General features: G+C 41.4%; 1 protein-coding gene across 3 annotated transcripts in view; it reads left to right on the top strand.

Annotated features, from left to right (window-relative positions):
- LOC140200739 (glutamate receptor 4) overlaps positions 1–15,492 on the top strand; it is a 242,521-nt gene that overhangs the window by 79,428 nt on the left and 147,601 nt on the right. For all 3 annotated transcript variants that reach the window (XM_072264330.1, XM_072264329.1, XM_072264328.1), the window contains exon 4: positions 11,051–11,235. In XM_072264330.1, the coding sequence (XP_072120431.1) occupies positions 11,051–11,235 (185 nt within the window). The remainder of the gene's footprint in view (positions 1–11,050; positions 11,236–15,492) is intronic.

Here is a 15,492-nt window from a genome sequence, read left to right as displayed (position 1 = left end):
CTAGAAGACCACAGTCAGTGTGGCCATCTCCTCCTCAGGTCAATCATGATCAGTGGTACAGATGACACCACTGTTTTTGGTACAATGTCAGATGGTGAAGAGGAGGCAGACGGGAGTGAGATACATCAGCTGGTTGCATGGTGTTGCAATGACTACCTCAGCAATATTCGATGCCAGCAAGAGCAAGGAATTGAGTGTGACTTAAGGAAGGGAAAGTTGGGATAACACACACACCAGTCCTCGTTCAGAGATTAGTGGTGGAAAGGGCGAGCAGCTTCAAGTTCTTGGGTGTCAAGATCCTTGGAGGGTCTGTCTTGGGCCCAACACGTTGATGCAATCATGAAGCGACATGTCAGCAGCTCTGTGTCATTAGGAATTTGAGGAGATTTGGTATATCACCAGAGTTCCTGTCGGTATACAATGAAAAGCATTCTGATTGGTTGTATCACCACCTGGTATAAAGGCAGAATCTAAAGAGGTTGCTGAAGGCTGTAGCTCAGACAATTCCATGATGGACACAGCATTCTCCATTTTGTACGAGTGGCAGTGCATAAGAAAACGTCAGCCATCAATAAGGATTCTCATCATTTGGGACATGCCCTCATCTTGTTACTCTCATCATGGAGGAGTTACAGGAATGTGAAAATTCATGCCCAAACAACTTTTCCCCTTTGTCATCAGATTTGTGAATGGTCAATAAAGATTATGTCACTATTAGTTTTTTTTTGCATTATTTGTTTTGTAATTTGTAGTGATTTTTGCCTTTGCATTGCCACAAAACGGCAAATGAAACATCTTATAAGTCAACAGTAATAAATCTGAGTTTGATTTTGATAAAAGTCTCTGTGCACTGTAGAGTAACCACCAAATTTCTTCTTGCTTTTCTGCACCCAGCACTGCAAGGGTCTTCATCATTGTTTCAAGTGTTTTAGCATCTTGAAGTACTGCTACCTCAGTGCCATCTTTTACATAACAGTGGGTGTCAGGTTGTGAGACAATGTAAATAACTCCAGCTCCAGCCTAGAAGGAGGCCGCTCCCCAGAGATCCATGTCCTTAACACCAGTGCAGCCATTAGCTTGCTATGAGGGTGCAGTTGCGTCCGGTGCAGGCTGCAGGTTTCAGTGACTGAAGTGAGGACAGCCAATTCATTGATGAGTGCTAAGGTTCAGCTGAACATCCTGGCTGAGTAAACCCCATTGCCCCTCCACCCTCTGCATCTACCAACTTCTCCTGCTCTCTGCAGCCTCTGCTCACTCTCCTAGTCGTCCAGGGCTTTGAAAACGTCGAACCATACATACCTCCTGTATGCTGTTAGCTCTTGAAAAGCTGGCACACCAGTCCCTCTGGACTATGAAACCACGTGAACACTTATACAATTCTATCAACATCCAGTGACTATCAATCAATAACAATCCTGAAGGCTGATCTCAGTCCTTTTGAACAGCTGTAGCAGAGATCCTCCCTGCACCTGAGCAAGATCAATGGGGGACAGAACTGGCTTTAAAACTTGACTCGTGCCATGGCCTGCTTGCTTGTCATACTTTTGAAGTTTGTTAGCTACACGCACACACACACTCTCAAAAATGTAATCCACCACACCTGAACCACAGATGTCGGATGGTATCTAGAATTGTTCTGGCTCCTGTAGCTCCCATATTACACGTGTTCCAGAACCAACATGTATCTAAATGCATGAGGTAAATATACCTTCTGCATGAAATTCAGACTGGCTGGTGTTCATGAAATTCCATTAACTGCTGCACAGAGCCAAAGCTGATATATCTAGCAGTGCTGACTTAACCAAGGCCACAATGGTGCACTGAAATGCTCTGGTATTGCTAACTCTAGCTTGAAAGTGCCTCTGGTAGTGGAATAACTCTGAATCTCTGTCAGTGAAATGGCTATGAACGAGAATGTTTAGCAAATGACTAGCACAGGAGACTGTTCAGATGTTTTTGGCATTAGCCATATGTATTTTTGTCAGTGATTTTTGCTTTGGAGTTCACTGTTTCAGGGCATAGATAACAGTCTGCAGAAGGATCGAGTCTGATCTGCCTTATACTTCCCATGTTTCCTCACGTTTCTCTGTATTCAGCTTGACGCAGTGTTGACAGTCTCAGCACGGACTGACTAGGTCAGATATATTTGAATGAAGCAGCTGTGCTGAACTACAATAGAAGTCAGCAGCAATGCACCCAATGGGAGTCTAAAAATTGTCAGCATTATTAGTAGATATGACATTCCTCTCTCTGCCAATTTAACACAGGAAATCTGTTTATCTGAATTAGTCAATCCCTTAGTCTGAGTAAACTGTCAGTGGAATGTAATCTGTGGTCATGTTATTTGCTGATTTTTGTTTTAAGTGATTTCTGGGCTGTAGAGATCCGAGCCAATTTTCCCTTTGCATTTATTGAGTTTGGATTGTGTAGTAATGATCTGCCTAGAAAGAGAAGTAGGTTTAATAACATATCTGCATTGCCATGCAGACAAAGATCCTAGAAGAGGCTGATTCCACCTTTTACATGCTTCCTGAGTGATCGCAACAAATGTCTTGGATCCTTTTGTTTAACCACTGATGCTGGAAACAATGCACCTCTAGCTGCAATTGTGAAATGGCTGCCCCACTAGCCGCATTCAACCACCTACCTGCAGTTGGCATCTGGGGGACCATTTCCTTCCTATCTTAAGCTAAGCTGAGAAATATTTCTGTAAAAACCAAGCAGACTGTTTTCACAAAGCATACTTACACAGATCTATTCCTGACCACGAGGAGCCCCTGCAGCCAGAATCATAAAGTTGCAAATGCAGTTTTTATCCTCACAATTGCAGTGTTGTTATAACGGATAGTTAAAGTCGTCATGGATGAAGTTTATAACGCCAGCCATCCTAACACATTCTGGAAGTCTGCATACTGTCAGTATCTTTTAAGGGTTTCATACCATTGTCTTCAAATCATGAAGGGCATTCCACTCAGATTTAGAAAATAATTTTTTTAAGGTAACTTGTATTTGAGAGGTAAGTCACAAATGTTTAAGAGGAACAGCCATTTCAAGCTGAGGTATAGTAGACATTTTAATAAGATGATTGCTTAATAATTCCACTACAGATGGGACTTGTCCAATATTTAAACCTTTATGAAAACTGGAACGAAGCAGGCACCCAGTGACTAAGATGTATCGTTACTGTCACTGGGTCAGTACTCCAAGGAAAAGAAGTAACTTCAAACCAAAGCACTGACTCCTACTTAGAAATCCCTTTGCAATGTACTATTCATTTAGCTGGACAGTTTAGGCCAGAGGCTAATAACAGGTTAGTTTGTATACATCTTTTAGGTGGCTTCAGATAATCCGTTTGTACTCAGTAAGGTATCTGATTCATGTAAGCATCAGCATGTCAATGCTATTGTTTGGAAAGTGTACTTAGAAAGTTTTCCGTGAGTCTCACTGGTGGGCTCACTGAAGCTTTGAAGTAGTGATCTTCCAATTCAGTGAGGAGAGCTGGTAAACATGACAGTAACTACGGTTAATTAACTTCTCATCAAACAGCAAGTGCAGTTTGTGTACAATTGAATAAAATTCACTTATGTTCAAAGCAATGAGCCTGTGAAATCGAATGTCCGGCCATAAATGAAAAATCAAGACCTACAGTGCTGACAACAGTTTAGATTTGGATGTAAATTGCCCTCCCACTCTGCTCTGCCACATAGCTACGCTAACTAAACAAAGCAAGATTTGTTTGTAACGTTACTTGTTCAGTTGATTTGTCGGTGGGGCTGACTCTGGATTCCTTGCTTTTACTTTCACAAGATCCTGTCACCCCACTGGCCTGCGCCATTGAGGATCGAGTCCACACTTTGCACAAAGCTGACAACTGTATCTCCTCAGAAGGGAAGTTGAGGCTTGCCTCTTGAGTCAGAAGGAAACACAGATGGTTCACCACGGGCAGGAAGTTTTGGGCCATTAGGTGAACCATAGATCTGCCAGAAACTCAGCAAGAACTGGTGGTAATACAGACAGTGAAGAAGGTCATAAAAGACAGCACGATAGATTCGTTTTAAAAGTTCAAAGGTTCAAAGTAAATGTTATTATTAGAGTACAGATATGTCACCATATACAACCCTCAGATTCATTTTATTGTAGTCGTACTCAGCAAATCTGTAGAATAGTAACGGTAACAGGATCAATAAAAGATCAAGTAGAGTGCAGAAGACAACAAATGCAAATGCGAATATAAATAAATAGCAATAAATAATGAGAACATGAGATAACAAAATAGAGTCCTTAAAGTGAGATCATTGATTGTGGGAACATCTCAATGGATGGACTAGTGAGTGTAGTTATCCCCTTTGTTCAAGAGCCTGATGGCCGTGGGGTGGTAACTGCTCTTGAACCTGGTGGTCTGAGTCCTGAGGCTCTTGTACCTTCTGCCTGTGGCAGTAGTGAGAAAAGCGCACTGCCTGGGTGGCGGGGATCTCGGATGATGGATGCTGCTTTCCTACGACAACATTTATGTAGATGTGGTCAATGTTTGAGAGGGCTTTACCTGTGAAATACTGGGCCGAATCCACTACCTTTTGTAGGATTTTTCAAGATTCAAGATTCATTTATTATCAAAGAATGTGTAAGTTATCATGTTTCCATGCTAGGCAGTGATGCAGCCAGTCAATACTCTCTCCACTACACATCTATAGAGGTTTGTCAAAGTTTTAGATGTCATGCCAAGTCTCAACAGACTCCTGAGAAAGTAGAGGTGCTGCTGTGCTTTCTTAGCAATTGCATTTACGTGCTGGGTCCAGGACAGGTACTCTGAAATAGTAACACCAAGGAATTTAAAGTTGCTCACCCTCTCCCCCTCTTATCCTCCGATGAGGATTGGCACATGGACCTCTGGTTTCCTTCTCCTAAAGTCTACAATTAGTTTCCTTGGTCTTGCTGAAACTGAGTTAGAGGTTGTTGTTATGACGTCACTCAACCAAATTGTCAGTCTCCCTCCTGTATGCTGATTCCTCACCACCATTGATTCGGCCAACAACAGCAAACTTGAACATGGTGTTGGAGCTGTGCTTAGCCACATGGTCATGGGGGTAAAGTGAGTAGAACAGGGGTTAAGCACAGAGCCCTGTGATTAGAATTATGGGTGGAAGCATTTGGAGTTTAATCCACACAGTTATATGGTGTCATATTTTATGAGGTCAAATGTAAGGGGAAAGGATGCAGTTAATGGCAGACTCTTAATAGCAGGGATCTAACAGAGGAATCTTAGGGTCCAAGTTCATACCTCCCTGAAAGTGGCAATGTAGGGAGATAAGAGTGGAAGAGAAGGCATTGCTAGGAGTACAGAATATAAGAATCAGGAAGTTATATTGCATAAGTCATACAGAAGTTTAGTTAGGCTGCACTTGTAAGTATTGGATGCAGTTCTTGTCATCCCATTGCAGGAAGGATAGAGAGGATTTAGAAAGGGTGCAGATGAAGTTTTCCAGGATGCTGCCTGGTTTAGAGGGTATTAACTCAGTTGGACAAACTGAAGTCGTTTTTTTTGCTGGAGCATCAGACGCTAAGGGGAGACTTTTTTAGATTTTGAAGACACGCAGTCCTCTTTTATTGTCATTCAGTAATGCATGCATTAAGAAATGATACAATATTTCCTCCAGTGTGATATCACAAAACGCAGGACAGACCAAGACTGAAAAAACTGACAAAACCACATAATTATAACATATAGTTACAACAGTGCAACAATACCATAACTTGATGAAGGAGTCCATGAGCACAGTAAAAGTTCAAAGTCTCTCAAATATCCCACATCTCATGCAGACGGGAGAAGGAAGAAAAACTCTCCCTGCCATGCCCGACCAGAATCCGTCTCTGAGTCATCCAAAAACTTCGAGCCTCCGAAACAGCTCTCCGACACCGAGTACTGAGCACCATCTCTGTCCGAACGATCCAACCTCAATCTCGGTCGCCAACAGCAGGCAAAGCCGGGGATTTTGAGGCCTAGCCTCCGAAAGATTCCCGACCGCGCAGTAACGACAGCAGCGAACGAGCGTTTCAGAAATTTCTCCAGATGTTCCTCTGTGCTTTGACGTCCCTCTCCATCAAATCAGAATTGTCCACGGCCCCTATTTAACGGATACGATATGATTTTTCACCGGAGGGCTGCGCATGTGCGATGCACTGCTCTCTCTTCTCCCGCCTCTAGTTGACAGAAGTTTATACGAAGATAAGAAGCATTGACAGGTTAGACAGCTAGAACTGTTATCTCAGGGTGGAAATGTTAATACAAGAGGGCAGAGCTTTTAAGGTCAGGGTAGGGGGGGAAGATAAAAAGCAATGGGCAGGAAAGGCAGGAAAGGTTAGTCTCAGTGGAGACTAACCATCGTAGAAGTGGATGACTCCCGTGTTAGAAACCAGTGTAGATTCCTTTTCCCAGCTATTACCCTTCTCTTTGTGTTTAAGGGGAACACGGGGAAAACTACTTCACTTAGAAGGTCGTGATAGTGGGGAATGAGCTGCCAGTGGAAGTGGTGTATTCAGGTTCAATTTCAATGTTTAAGAGCAGCCTGGATAGGTATGTGGATGGTAGGGGTTATGGAGGGCTATGGTCCCAGTGCAGGTTGATGGCAACAGGTAGCTTAAATGGCTTGTCATGGACTAGATGGACTGAATAGCCTGTTTCTGTGATGAACTTTTCTGTAACTCTATGACAAGCTTTTAAATCCCACTCAGTGTTACTGCCCTGACAATTGTTTTGAAGGCTCCTTCATCTTAATCATGGATTGGGACATCTCTCATCAATTCTTTGTACCATTCACCATCCACATTTCCATTCCCACTTTATTTCCTTCAACCTTATACATACAAAGACAGAGAAGGCAGCTATTTGGCCCATTGGATCCATGCTGGCCCCAAAGGTAGCAAGCCTTTTAGTCTCATTCCTCTTCTCAATAACAAAGGGATGCAGATGCGGTGAATTGCTTCACCATTCCCTCCATGAAACCATTCAAGTGTTGTATCTTCGACTATCAAAATTAATTGCTCTCCTAGGATTGCACTAGAGTACAAAAATAACCCCACGTGTTTTTCTCTTTTGTAAACCCTCTCCCTAAAATTTTTGCTCTGAGCTCCTCTACTTCAAAGAGATATTTCTCTCATTAATGGAGAGATTCTCTCCAGAGAGTTTAGAAGATTCAAAATATATTTATTATCAAAGTATGTATATACAATCCTGAGGTTCATCTTCCCTCAGGCAGCCACAAAGAAACACCATAGAACCTGTTTAAAGAAAAACCCCACACAACAAACGCCATCAAACAACCAATGCACAAAAAAAAGAACAAATTGAGCAAACAAAAAAAAGCAAAGAACACACAGAACATGAAACATCAAACCTCAGAGTCCACCTCCACGGGCCGGGGTCGCCGAGGTGAGTGAAGCCTGTTCAGAGGCCCTGTGCCACAGCCACCGAGTCGGTCAGCTCAACTCTGCGTCAGCGGCTCCAGGCCCCAGCCTCAGATCCAGCTCCAGGCCCCAGCCTCAGATCCAGCTCCAGGCCAAAGTGCCTCAATCAAATCGTGCGGGTATTGAAAAAGATTCAACAAAAACACGTGGAACATGAACTGCAGAGCCCTCAAAGTGAGCCATAGCCAAGGAGCACATTTACGGCTGAGGATACTAAACTTGAAAATGCAGAAACCCCAAAAGTGAGTCCACAGCAGCGAGCTGCTGTGCAATTGAATGTTGAGGATTAGGAATCAAACCTTGCAGTCTGGGATCCAAGACTCCCGTTCCTGCTGCCAGGGCAGCGAGAGGGAGACTGATGGAACGCGGGCAGACAGCGTTGAATATCTGTTCATTTTCCATTCTTGTCCTCGACACCTCAACCGGCGCGGAGTAATGGAGATGGCCCTGGGTTCACGTCCCACTATTAGGAATCAATGGCCACCCTTCTCATCCTTGCTGAGTCCCCCGGGAGATCATCAATGTGCCCCGTTTAGTCAGCTCAAAAATGCATCCTTAAAATGGAAATAACAGTCTGCAATCGATGGCAGTTCAACAGAAGAAGAACATTTAGACGAAGAGTTTCGTGGGCTGTCTGCAGGATGTCGCGGTTGGTTGTTGGCGCCATCTTGCAGGGGCCGGAGAGGGAGAAGGAAAGAAAAATAACAGCAGTCTGAGCTATTGATACGGATTGACATCTGAATCAGCCAGTGAAATCAAGCTTCTTGAAGTTTTGATTATGTTGTAGGTGCATTCTGTTGGCGATTGTGCCTTCAGCTCTGAGCTGTGGCATTTCCTTCAATGCATTTGCCTATCTTTCTGCTCCTTTTATGAAGCTCCTTAAAACCTACCCGTGTGACAGAGCTTTTGCAGATCCACCCAGACATGCTGCTCAACGTCACATATACCTGATAACCTTTCTGAAAGCGGATTGGGATGGCATGTTAAATTAGAAGGCACGGAGTAAATATCTATTGTGTTTTTGACACAGTTGTGAAAAGGACAGTAAGAAGGGAGCATGTATTGTGTGAAATGCATCTCATTATGAAGGAGCCAGCATCCAGATTAAAGTTTGGCATTTTAAGGGCCAGTACTTCAGTAATACAACCATGTGACAACAAGAGCCAGCTGGTAACCAGAAGGTGCCATAAACTGCCTCAAACATTTACTGAGCATTTGCTCATTTGTGGATGTGTTGGGAAAGATGCCTTTACTTCCTTTAAATTTTACAATGTGCCTTTGAAAAGTACGAATTCCTTGTAAAGGCATCAATATGTACGTACTGTATATTTCATTATCATAATCAAATCGACCATCACACACTCACTGATGTATTCCAAATACAATAGCTATTTAGAGTCAGTGTAGCATTGTGTAGAGATCCCAGAGGTTACCACATTTGGATGAAGAATTAATTACTTTTGGCATTGCCAATTCCTCTGCTGTATTCACTGCCATATAGCTCACTGCTGTTACATGTACCGTGATTATACAGAGGGCAGATGGATCTGCAGAAAGTACTCCAGAGTAAGTCAGTGCCCTTTTGTACATCAGGCATTGATTGGAACAGAAAATGAGTTAAAAATAAATGGCAAACAAGAGTAAATCTGCAGATGCTGGATATCCAAAGCAACACGCACAAAATGCTGAATGAACTCAGCAAGCAAGGCAGCATCCATGGAAAAAAGTACACAGTCGATATTTCGGGCCGAGATTCTTCAGCAGGACGCTTTCATTTCCAGGACCCGATGAAGGGTCTCGGCCCGAAACGTTGACTCTTTACTCTTTTCCATGGATGCTGCCTGGCCTGCTGAGTTCCTCCAGCATTTTGTGTGTGTTGCTAGAAATAAATCTCTTCTTTTATTATGGTAAGTGTTCACATCCCTCAACTTCATAAGTGATGACAAAGGTGAAAGAGTTAATATTGCACCAGATTGCACAATATAATATGAAGAATAAAGATTTTAACACATTGATAACCCAGCTTGAACTCTGTTTGTTTGTTTGTATGTGTGAGAGAGATATTAAAATGGAATAACTTAGCTAGTGAGGTGGCATCTGTGGAAAGATTATTATACATAATGAGAGTATTTTTGATCTGAATCTCATTACCTGTACATGTAGTGAAAGCAGGAATATTGGATAGGTATGTGGAGATTGAGGACTGGCGGATTGGAGATTAGTAAAATCGTAATGCTAGGGACTCAGTGGATCAAATGGCTGCCTTCTCTGCCATTTCCACCCTGTAATTTTCTGCTCCTCTTCCTCAACGTCCAACTGAACCGGTAATAAATTCTTTCTTAAAGACTGGCTTTTAGCATCTCCCGTTCCCAATGCAGTTTGATGCTGCTGCAATGTGCTGTTTCTGAGATTCAATGCAGTCTCTACTGTGCAGTAATATGTCAAATGTTTGACTTGCCTGAGGCTTGTACAGAACCATCTATAACATGCTTTCTGCTATCAGTTCTCAAAATGAGATTTTGTTCCTAACACTGCATTTTTGCAAACATAGAATAAATAGATATTTGGTAATTAAATCATGAAGATATGTTGTATTTTTAATTGATATATTAATCACTGAATCAGACACCATCTCCTGATTGTTGTCATTTGGCTGGGATAATTTGTCATTTTTAGCTTGTGACCTTTCTTAAGATATCGGTTACCTTAAAACTCTTATATTTTAATCCAAAATATGACCTTTGGATTGTTCTTTTATTTTGTCGAAACACACCTTCTTTCAGTCACACTTGAACACATTTTGAGGTTTATGGGATGGACCCAGTTTTACATGTTTTTACTACTTTGTGTCAGTGTTCAGAGCCAGGAAGATGCCTGATTTACTATGCATGTTATAATCATAACTGCTTTCACACAGGAAATGGTTAAAATTATCCACAAATTAAACCTGCTTCAGCCACAATCATTGCGTTATGCACTAACTGACTGGTGGGAAGAGAATAAAGAATGAAAACTTGGCAGCCCTAATTAGTGAGCCTCGCTCGTTTCCGTTTAAGCTTGTAGCTGGTGAATCGTTGGTGTGTAGCAGATGTGCGAAGAAGGAGAGAATTGGCAGGGACAACAATGCCACACACATTTCATGAGAATGATGAACAGTGGAGGTATCCAAGATTCATTTTCTCCTGAATAAACTTTGTCCTTGTGACATTGGACAAAGTAAAATCAAACTATGATTGTTTAGAAATTTGGCCCAGGTTGGTCATGTATGGGATTAGCACACATTGTATTCTGCCTCTAAAACGTCATGGAATTGAACAGTTAGAGGTAAATTACGAAGTCCTGATGGTAGCAAAGAATGTATTTAGTAACACTGACTAAGGATATATGATGGTACATTTGTTTCAACAATTTAGATTTCCTCACGGAGGGCTACATGGCATAAAAAGACTGTTCTCTTGTTTAGATGATCTCCTAAACAATGTATCCCACTCCTTAAAAGATTGATAGATCTCAATTAGTGACATCCAAACACTGTCATCTACCAGCAATGAATTTCCTTAAATTAAGTTTGTTTTATGACCTAATGCAGGGTACTCCATACTGCAGTCGATTATGGAGAAAGCAGGGCAGAACGGCTGGCAAGTCAGCGCAATCTGTATTGAGAATTTCAATGATGCCAGCTACCGACGGCTTTTAGAAGACCTGGAAAGGAAACAGGAAAAGAGATTTGTGGTAGATTGTGAAGTAGAGCGGCTCCACAACATTATGGAACAGGTAATGCCATTGATTTCAATCAAATATTAATCATTCATTTCTCATCTCAATAACATCATTGTTTGTTGTGGAAATCCTTACTGTGGAGAAACTATTCAGTGGGAACCCTGATGACACCTTCCCTTCAGCAAGTTCTTGCTGGTTGTCCATACCTTTGAGATTTCAGTGGGTCTTCAGCATCCAACTCAAAGCTGAAATAAGATTAGGATTGATGAAATTTTTCTGAGGACACTGTGGTGTTGTACAGAACAAAGGATGTTCATACTTTGAAAATTGAAAAGATAACAGCAATGCTGAAGGATCGAGGTGTGGTGTTATTTTTCAATTTGCCGTTCGTTCATCCTTGAATATCAATTGCAACCGCATCCAATGTAAAGCATCCGTCATATCTAAAGCATTGTTTAAACAGTTTCTTCTCATTGAGTAAATGTATGCATTGTTTCCAAAACAGTCTGTTTCCTGTCAATGCACAGTATTGAATCTTAACCAAATTTGACAAGTTGCTGTCATGCATCAATCTGTGGAATTCTTGAAAAATTGGTACAAATGAAAGCAATAACACTGCTGACAGTGACTACAACAGTGAATACATTTTACTTGCAGACTTATTAGACTGAGACCTAGCAATGTCAAAGCACTCATACTCTGAGGTACTTTGCACACAATTGCAGTGCTGCAGTGACAATTGAAGTAAAAGAATTTCCAGTAGCCAGTGGAACTTACCTGCACACTTCCATGGGCTTTAAGTCAGTGGCAGATCACAGAATTATCTTCAACCCTGGTCAATGAAAATATGCAGGTAATATTGACTTTAGGCAGTAATGCAAAGCAGATAAGACTAGCCCATTTTTCTGTAAGTCAAGGTCAAGCCAGGAATTCCACAGGACTGCCAGTGATGGAGCAAAAGGGTGGCGAGCCCAGAATACACACGAAGCCAGTGTCAGAGCAGGGCAGAGTTTGCAGCAGATAACGTTGCAGGAGGTTGAAGATATTGACAGATACACATAGAGCAGTGAGAATGTTACTCTTGGGGTGTTGGAGGAATCAGGACCTGATGCTGGTCATAGTGAATCTGTTTGTGAGGTTATTGGTCTGATGGAATTCTGAGAAGTAGAATTTTTAAATGAGTTAATATCTGTGGTGTGGAAAAGGGGAAGCTGGCGGGGGTGGGGGCAAGCATGACAAAAGCTGAATCCGGAAGTGATCATGAATTGAATTTGGAATGATCATGGTCGAGGAGTTTATCAGTGTTACTGGTGTAGGGAGAAAGACAATCTTAGTGAATTAGGCATTTTTTAGGCTTTGGAGTTGAGGTTGAGGTTTAATAGGACCGAGAACTATATAAAGTCTCAATTTTGTCTATCACAAGGCCAAGAGGGAAGGTGTGGTCATTGGCAAAGGAATTAAGTTTGTGACTGGGACTGGCATAATGGATTCTATCAAGAAATTTCAACTTTTACAAGCCTATAGGTTGTGTTGGGCTGTTAGCTGACAGCATAGTCATTAGGAGACATGGAAATTGGAGTCGGGACCATGGGAGGTAAAATTGACCCTCTGACTGTGGATGATGTCTGAAAGACACAATATGTAAGTGAGGAAGTGGCAAGCATAGATCTTTGGGAAAATTAAGAGAGAAATTAAAAGTTATTCATAGCTAGTTCACAATGGAGCCAAGTTGCAGCACTCACTTGAGTTGGACAGTAAAGAGATGTTGGAAGAGAATGAACTGATCAAATTTGTCAAAGATTGCTGAAAGATGAGACATGAGACATGATGGGGCAGTGTTGGAAGTAACACAACAGACAACTTTACTTACTCCGCATTCTGAACAGTGGAATCCTTGCTTCTGCTGCAAAGCTCAGCTGTTCTACAGTGCAGTGATCCAAATGATATCCCGATTCCGATGTTTTAAGCTGTTTGCCAAAAGCAGCTTCTGGTCGGACTCCTGCATAATCCAGAAATAAAATTCTTCAGGTTGCTTGTCTCATTTGCAAAATTATGCACAGCAGTGTGAGCACATGCAAATATTTGACTTTGAGTACAGGAAGACATCACTATGTTATATCAACCATTCCGTTTATAAATGTCCTACCTCATTTTGCTGTTCAAATTTATTTGTTTAGTATTGTAAACATCTTTACTATTTATTTATAAACAAATGTTTATTTTAGGTACCTTTTAAAGCACAAATTGTGTATTAACATTGCTATAGTTCCAATAATTATTGTTATGATGTGTTATAAACAACAAATCATATCTGACATCGGGAGTGAACCTTACATTATATTAAAAACATTAGAAGCATTAATGATGATTACAAATGACCACCTACTGTATTAGGTAATGATGATTATCAGCTCTCACTGTATGAGCTGATGATAGCTATTAACATTAGTCTATTAAACTTTGATGGAGAAGCTTGAATATAATTGTTGCTCCTTTGTAATGTTACTGACAGTGGAAGCACTGATTCTCTGAATAGCATTTCTGAACGACATTGCAACATAAACAGGGTGAATTCATGGAAGACAATCGGTTTTGAAGAAGCCTCCATTGCTATTGTCCTGGGATATAAAGATGACTGTTCGAAAGTAGTCTGCCTGCTCACTTCCATGGTTGAGAATAAGTAATGAGGCTTGGCAGTGGAAATGGAATCTCACTGATTTTATTTTCACGTCTGCTGAAAGCCAACACAACATCACCTCTCATTCACAGTGAATCAGACTCTCCATCAGATTACGAGTGCCGTTGTCTTCGTCCTCACACATTACATGATGCAGGCTGGGTCAACCACAAAGTTCGTGGGATAGGTAACAATAAAATGTTTTTCTTCCGGCCATGATCACACCCAGAATGTTTGGGAAGTAGACGAACCTGCGCCAATTAAAACATTTAAGTTGTTAGATTCAGTCTGATAAGAAAGCACAGATTCTCTGAAAAACCAGGTAGGAAATGGTGATACAGACAGTGATGATATAGAAAGTGGGCGATTCTGTATTTTTGAATAGACATTGTGATGGGACTTGGGCAGGTAGAGCATTGATGCACGGCCGCTTTTTTGAGAGGAGAAGCAGAACATTTCTGAGGGTCATTCACAGGAAGACCAGTACCAGACATACTGTATTTCCCGAGAGACAAGCTCTGTTGATGTTCTGTCTGCTCGGACATTCAGAGAGATTGGTGGTGGAGTGCGAGTGTTCCATGGCTTTGCAGCGTCTGTACCAGAAAAGTAGCCCCTGAAAGTTTGAAGTTCAAAGTGCATTTATTATCCAAGTATATATACTATATACAACCTCGAGATTCATCTCTTTACAGGCAGCTGCAAAACAAAGAAACCCAATAGAACCCTTTAAAAAAGAAGAGACCATCAAACACCCAATGTGCAGGGAAAAAATAATCATGAACTCATGCCACGTCAGACGTGATGCAAGTCCTGCAACTCCGCTCTTGTGTTTACAGGTGTTTTTGTTATTTTCAATAAAATATTTCTCAAAAGTTTAGAACCCATTGCACTTTTTGATAGTATGATTAATTTTTAATACTTTTTGAATGATTCTAACGGTCAGATGCATTCACAAATTTTCAATGTCTTTTGACACTTAAGACAGCCAGTCAACCTGGGGCCTTGGCTTATTTGACTGTCAAAGCAATTTTTAAGGCTGGAGCTGCTATATCTCACTTTTCTGCCAATCACAAGCCAGCTCAGGGGAGCAAGATACTGCTCCAGGTAAGAGTAGGTAGGAGAGTAGCAAGTGTAGGTAGCTCACCACTCGCTTGGGCAAACTACGTTACGTGTACCTCCCCAGGGAACGAATCTGGCACACAACCATCGAGGATATTCTACAGAGATAAAACAATACAAATATGGACTAAAACAAAAGAAGCTTTACTGATGCAAACTGAAGACCCAGTAGTGCACAATCGTTCATGAAAATCATCTGTGTGTGATTAAATTGGATTGTAAGCGAATGTATTTAAAGAAAAGCAACCTGATCTAGTGTTTGGGGTTGCTCCAGAAGATAAGGTACAAAAGTGAGATGGAAGTTTGCTGAGCAAAAACATTTTCTGTTTATTGTGAATTCATTTCAACTGAGTTTGCAGCTGTCTATTATAAAATAGCACTTAATTCTACATAATCCAGAACTGCATTGCATTATCAGTTAAGCTACTTGTGTCAGCTGCAGCCTGTTTGCCACTGTAGTAGTTAAAGGAATTAAACTGAGATGCAGAAAAAAAAGGTGACATCATTCAAAGGAT

This window comes from Mobula birostris, chromosome 7 (assembly GCF_030028105.1).
Source record: "Mobula birostris isolate sMobBir1 chromosome 7, sMobBir1.hap1, whole genome shotgun sequence".
Taxonomy (NCBI): Eukaryota; Metazoa; Chordata; class Chondrichthyes; order Myliobatiformes; family Myliobatidae; genus Mobula; species Mobula birostris.
Note: the sequence above shows the minus strand (reverse complement) of the source record. Positions and strands in the feature narration are given on the sequence as shown.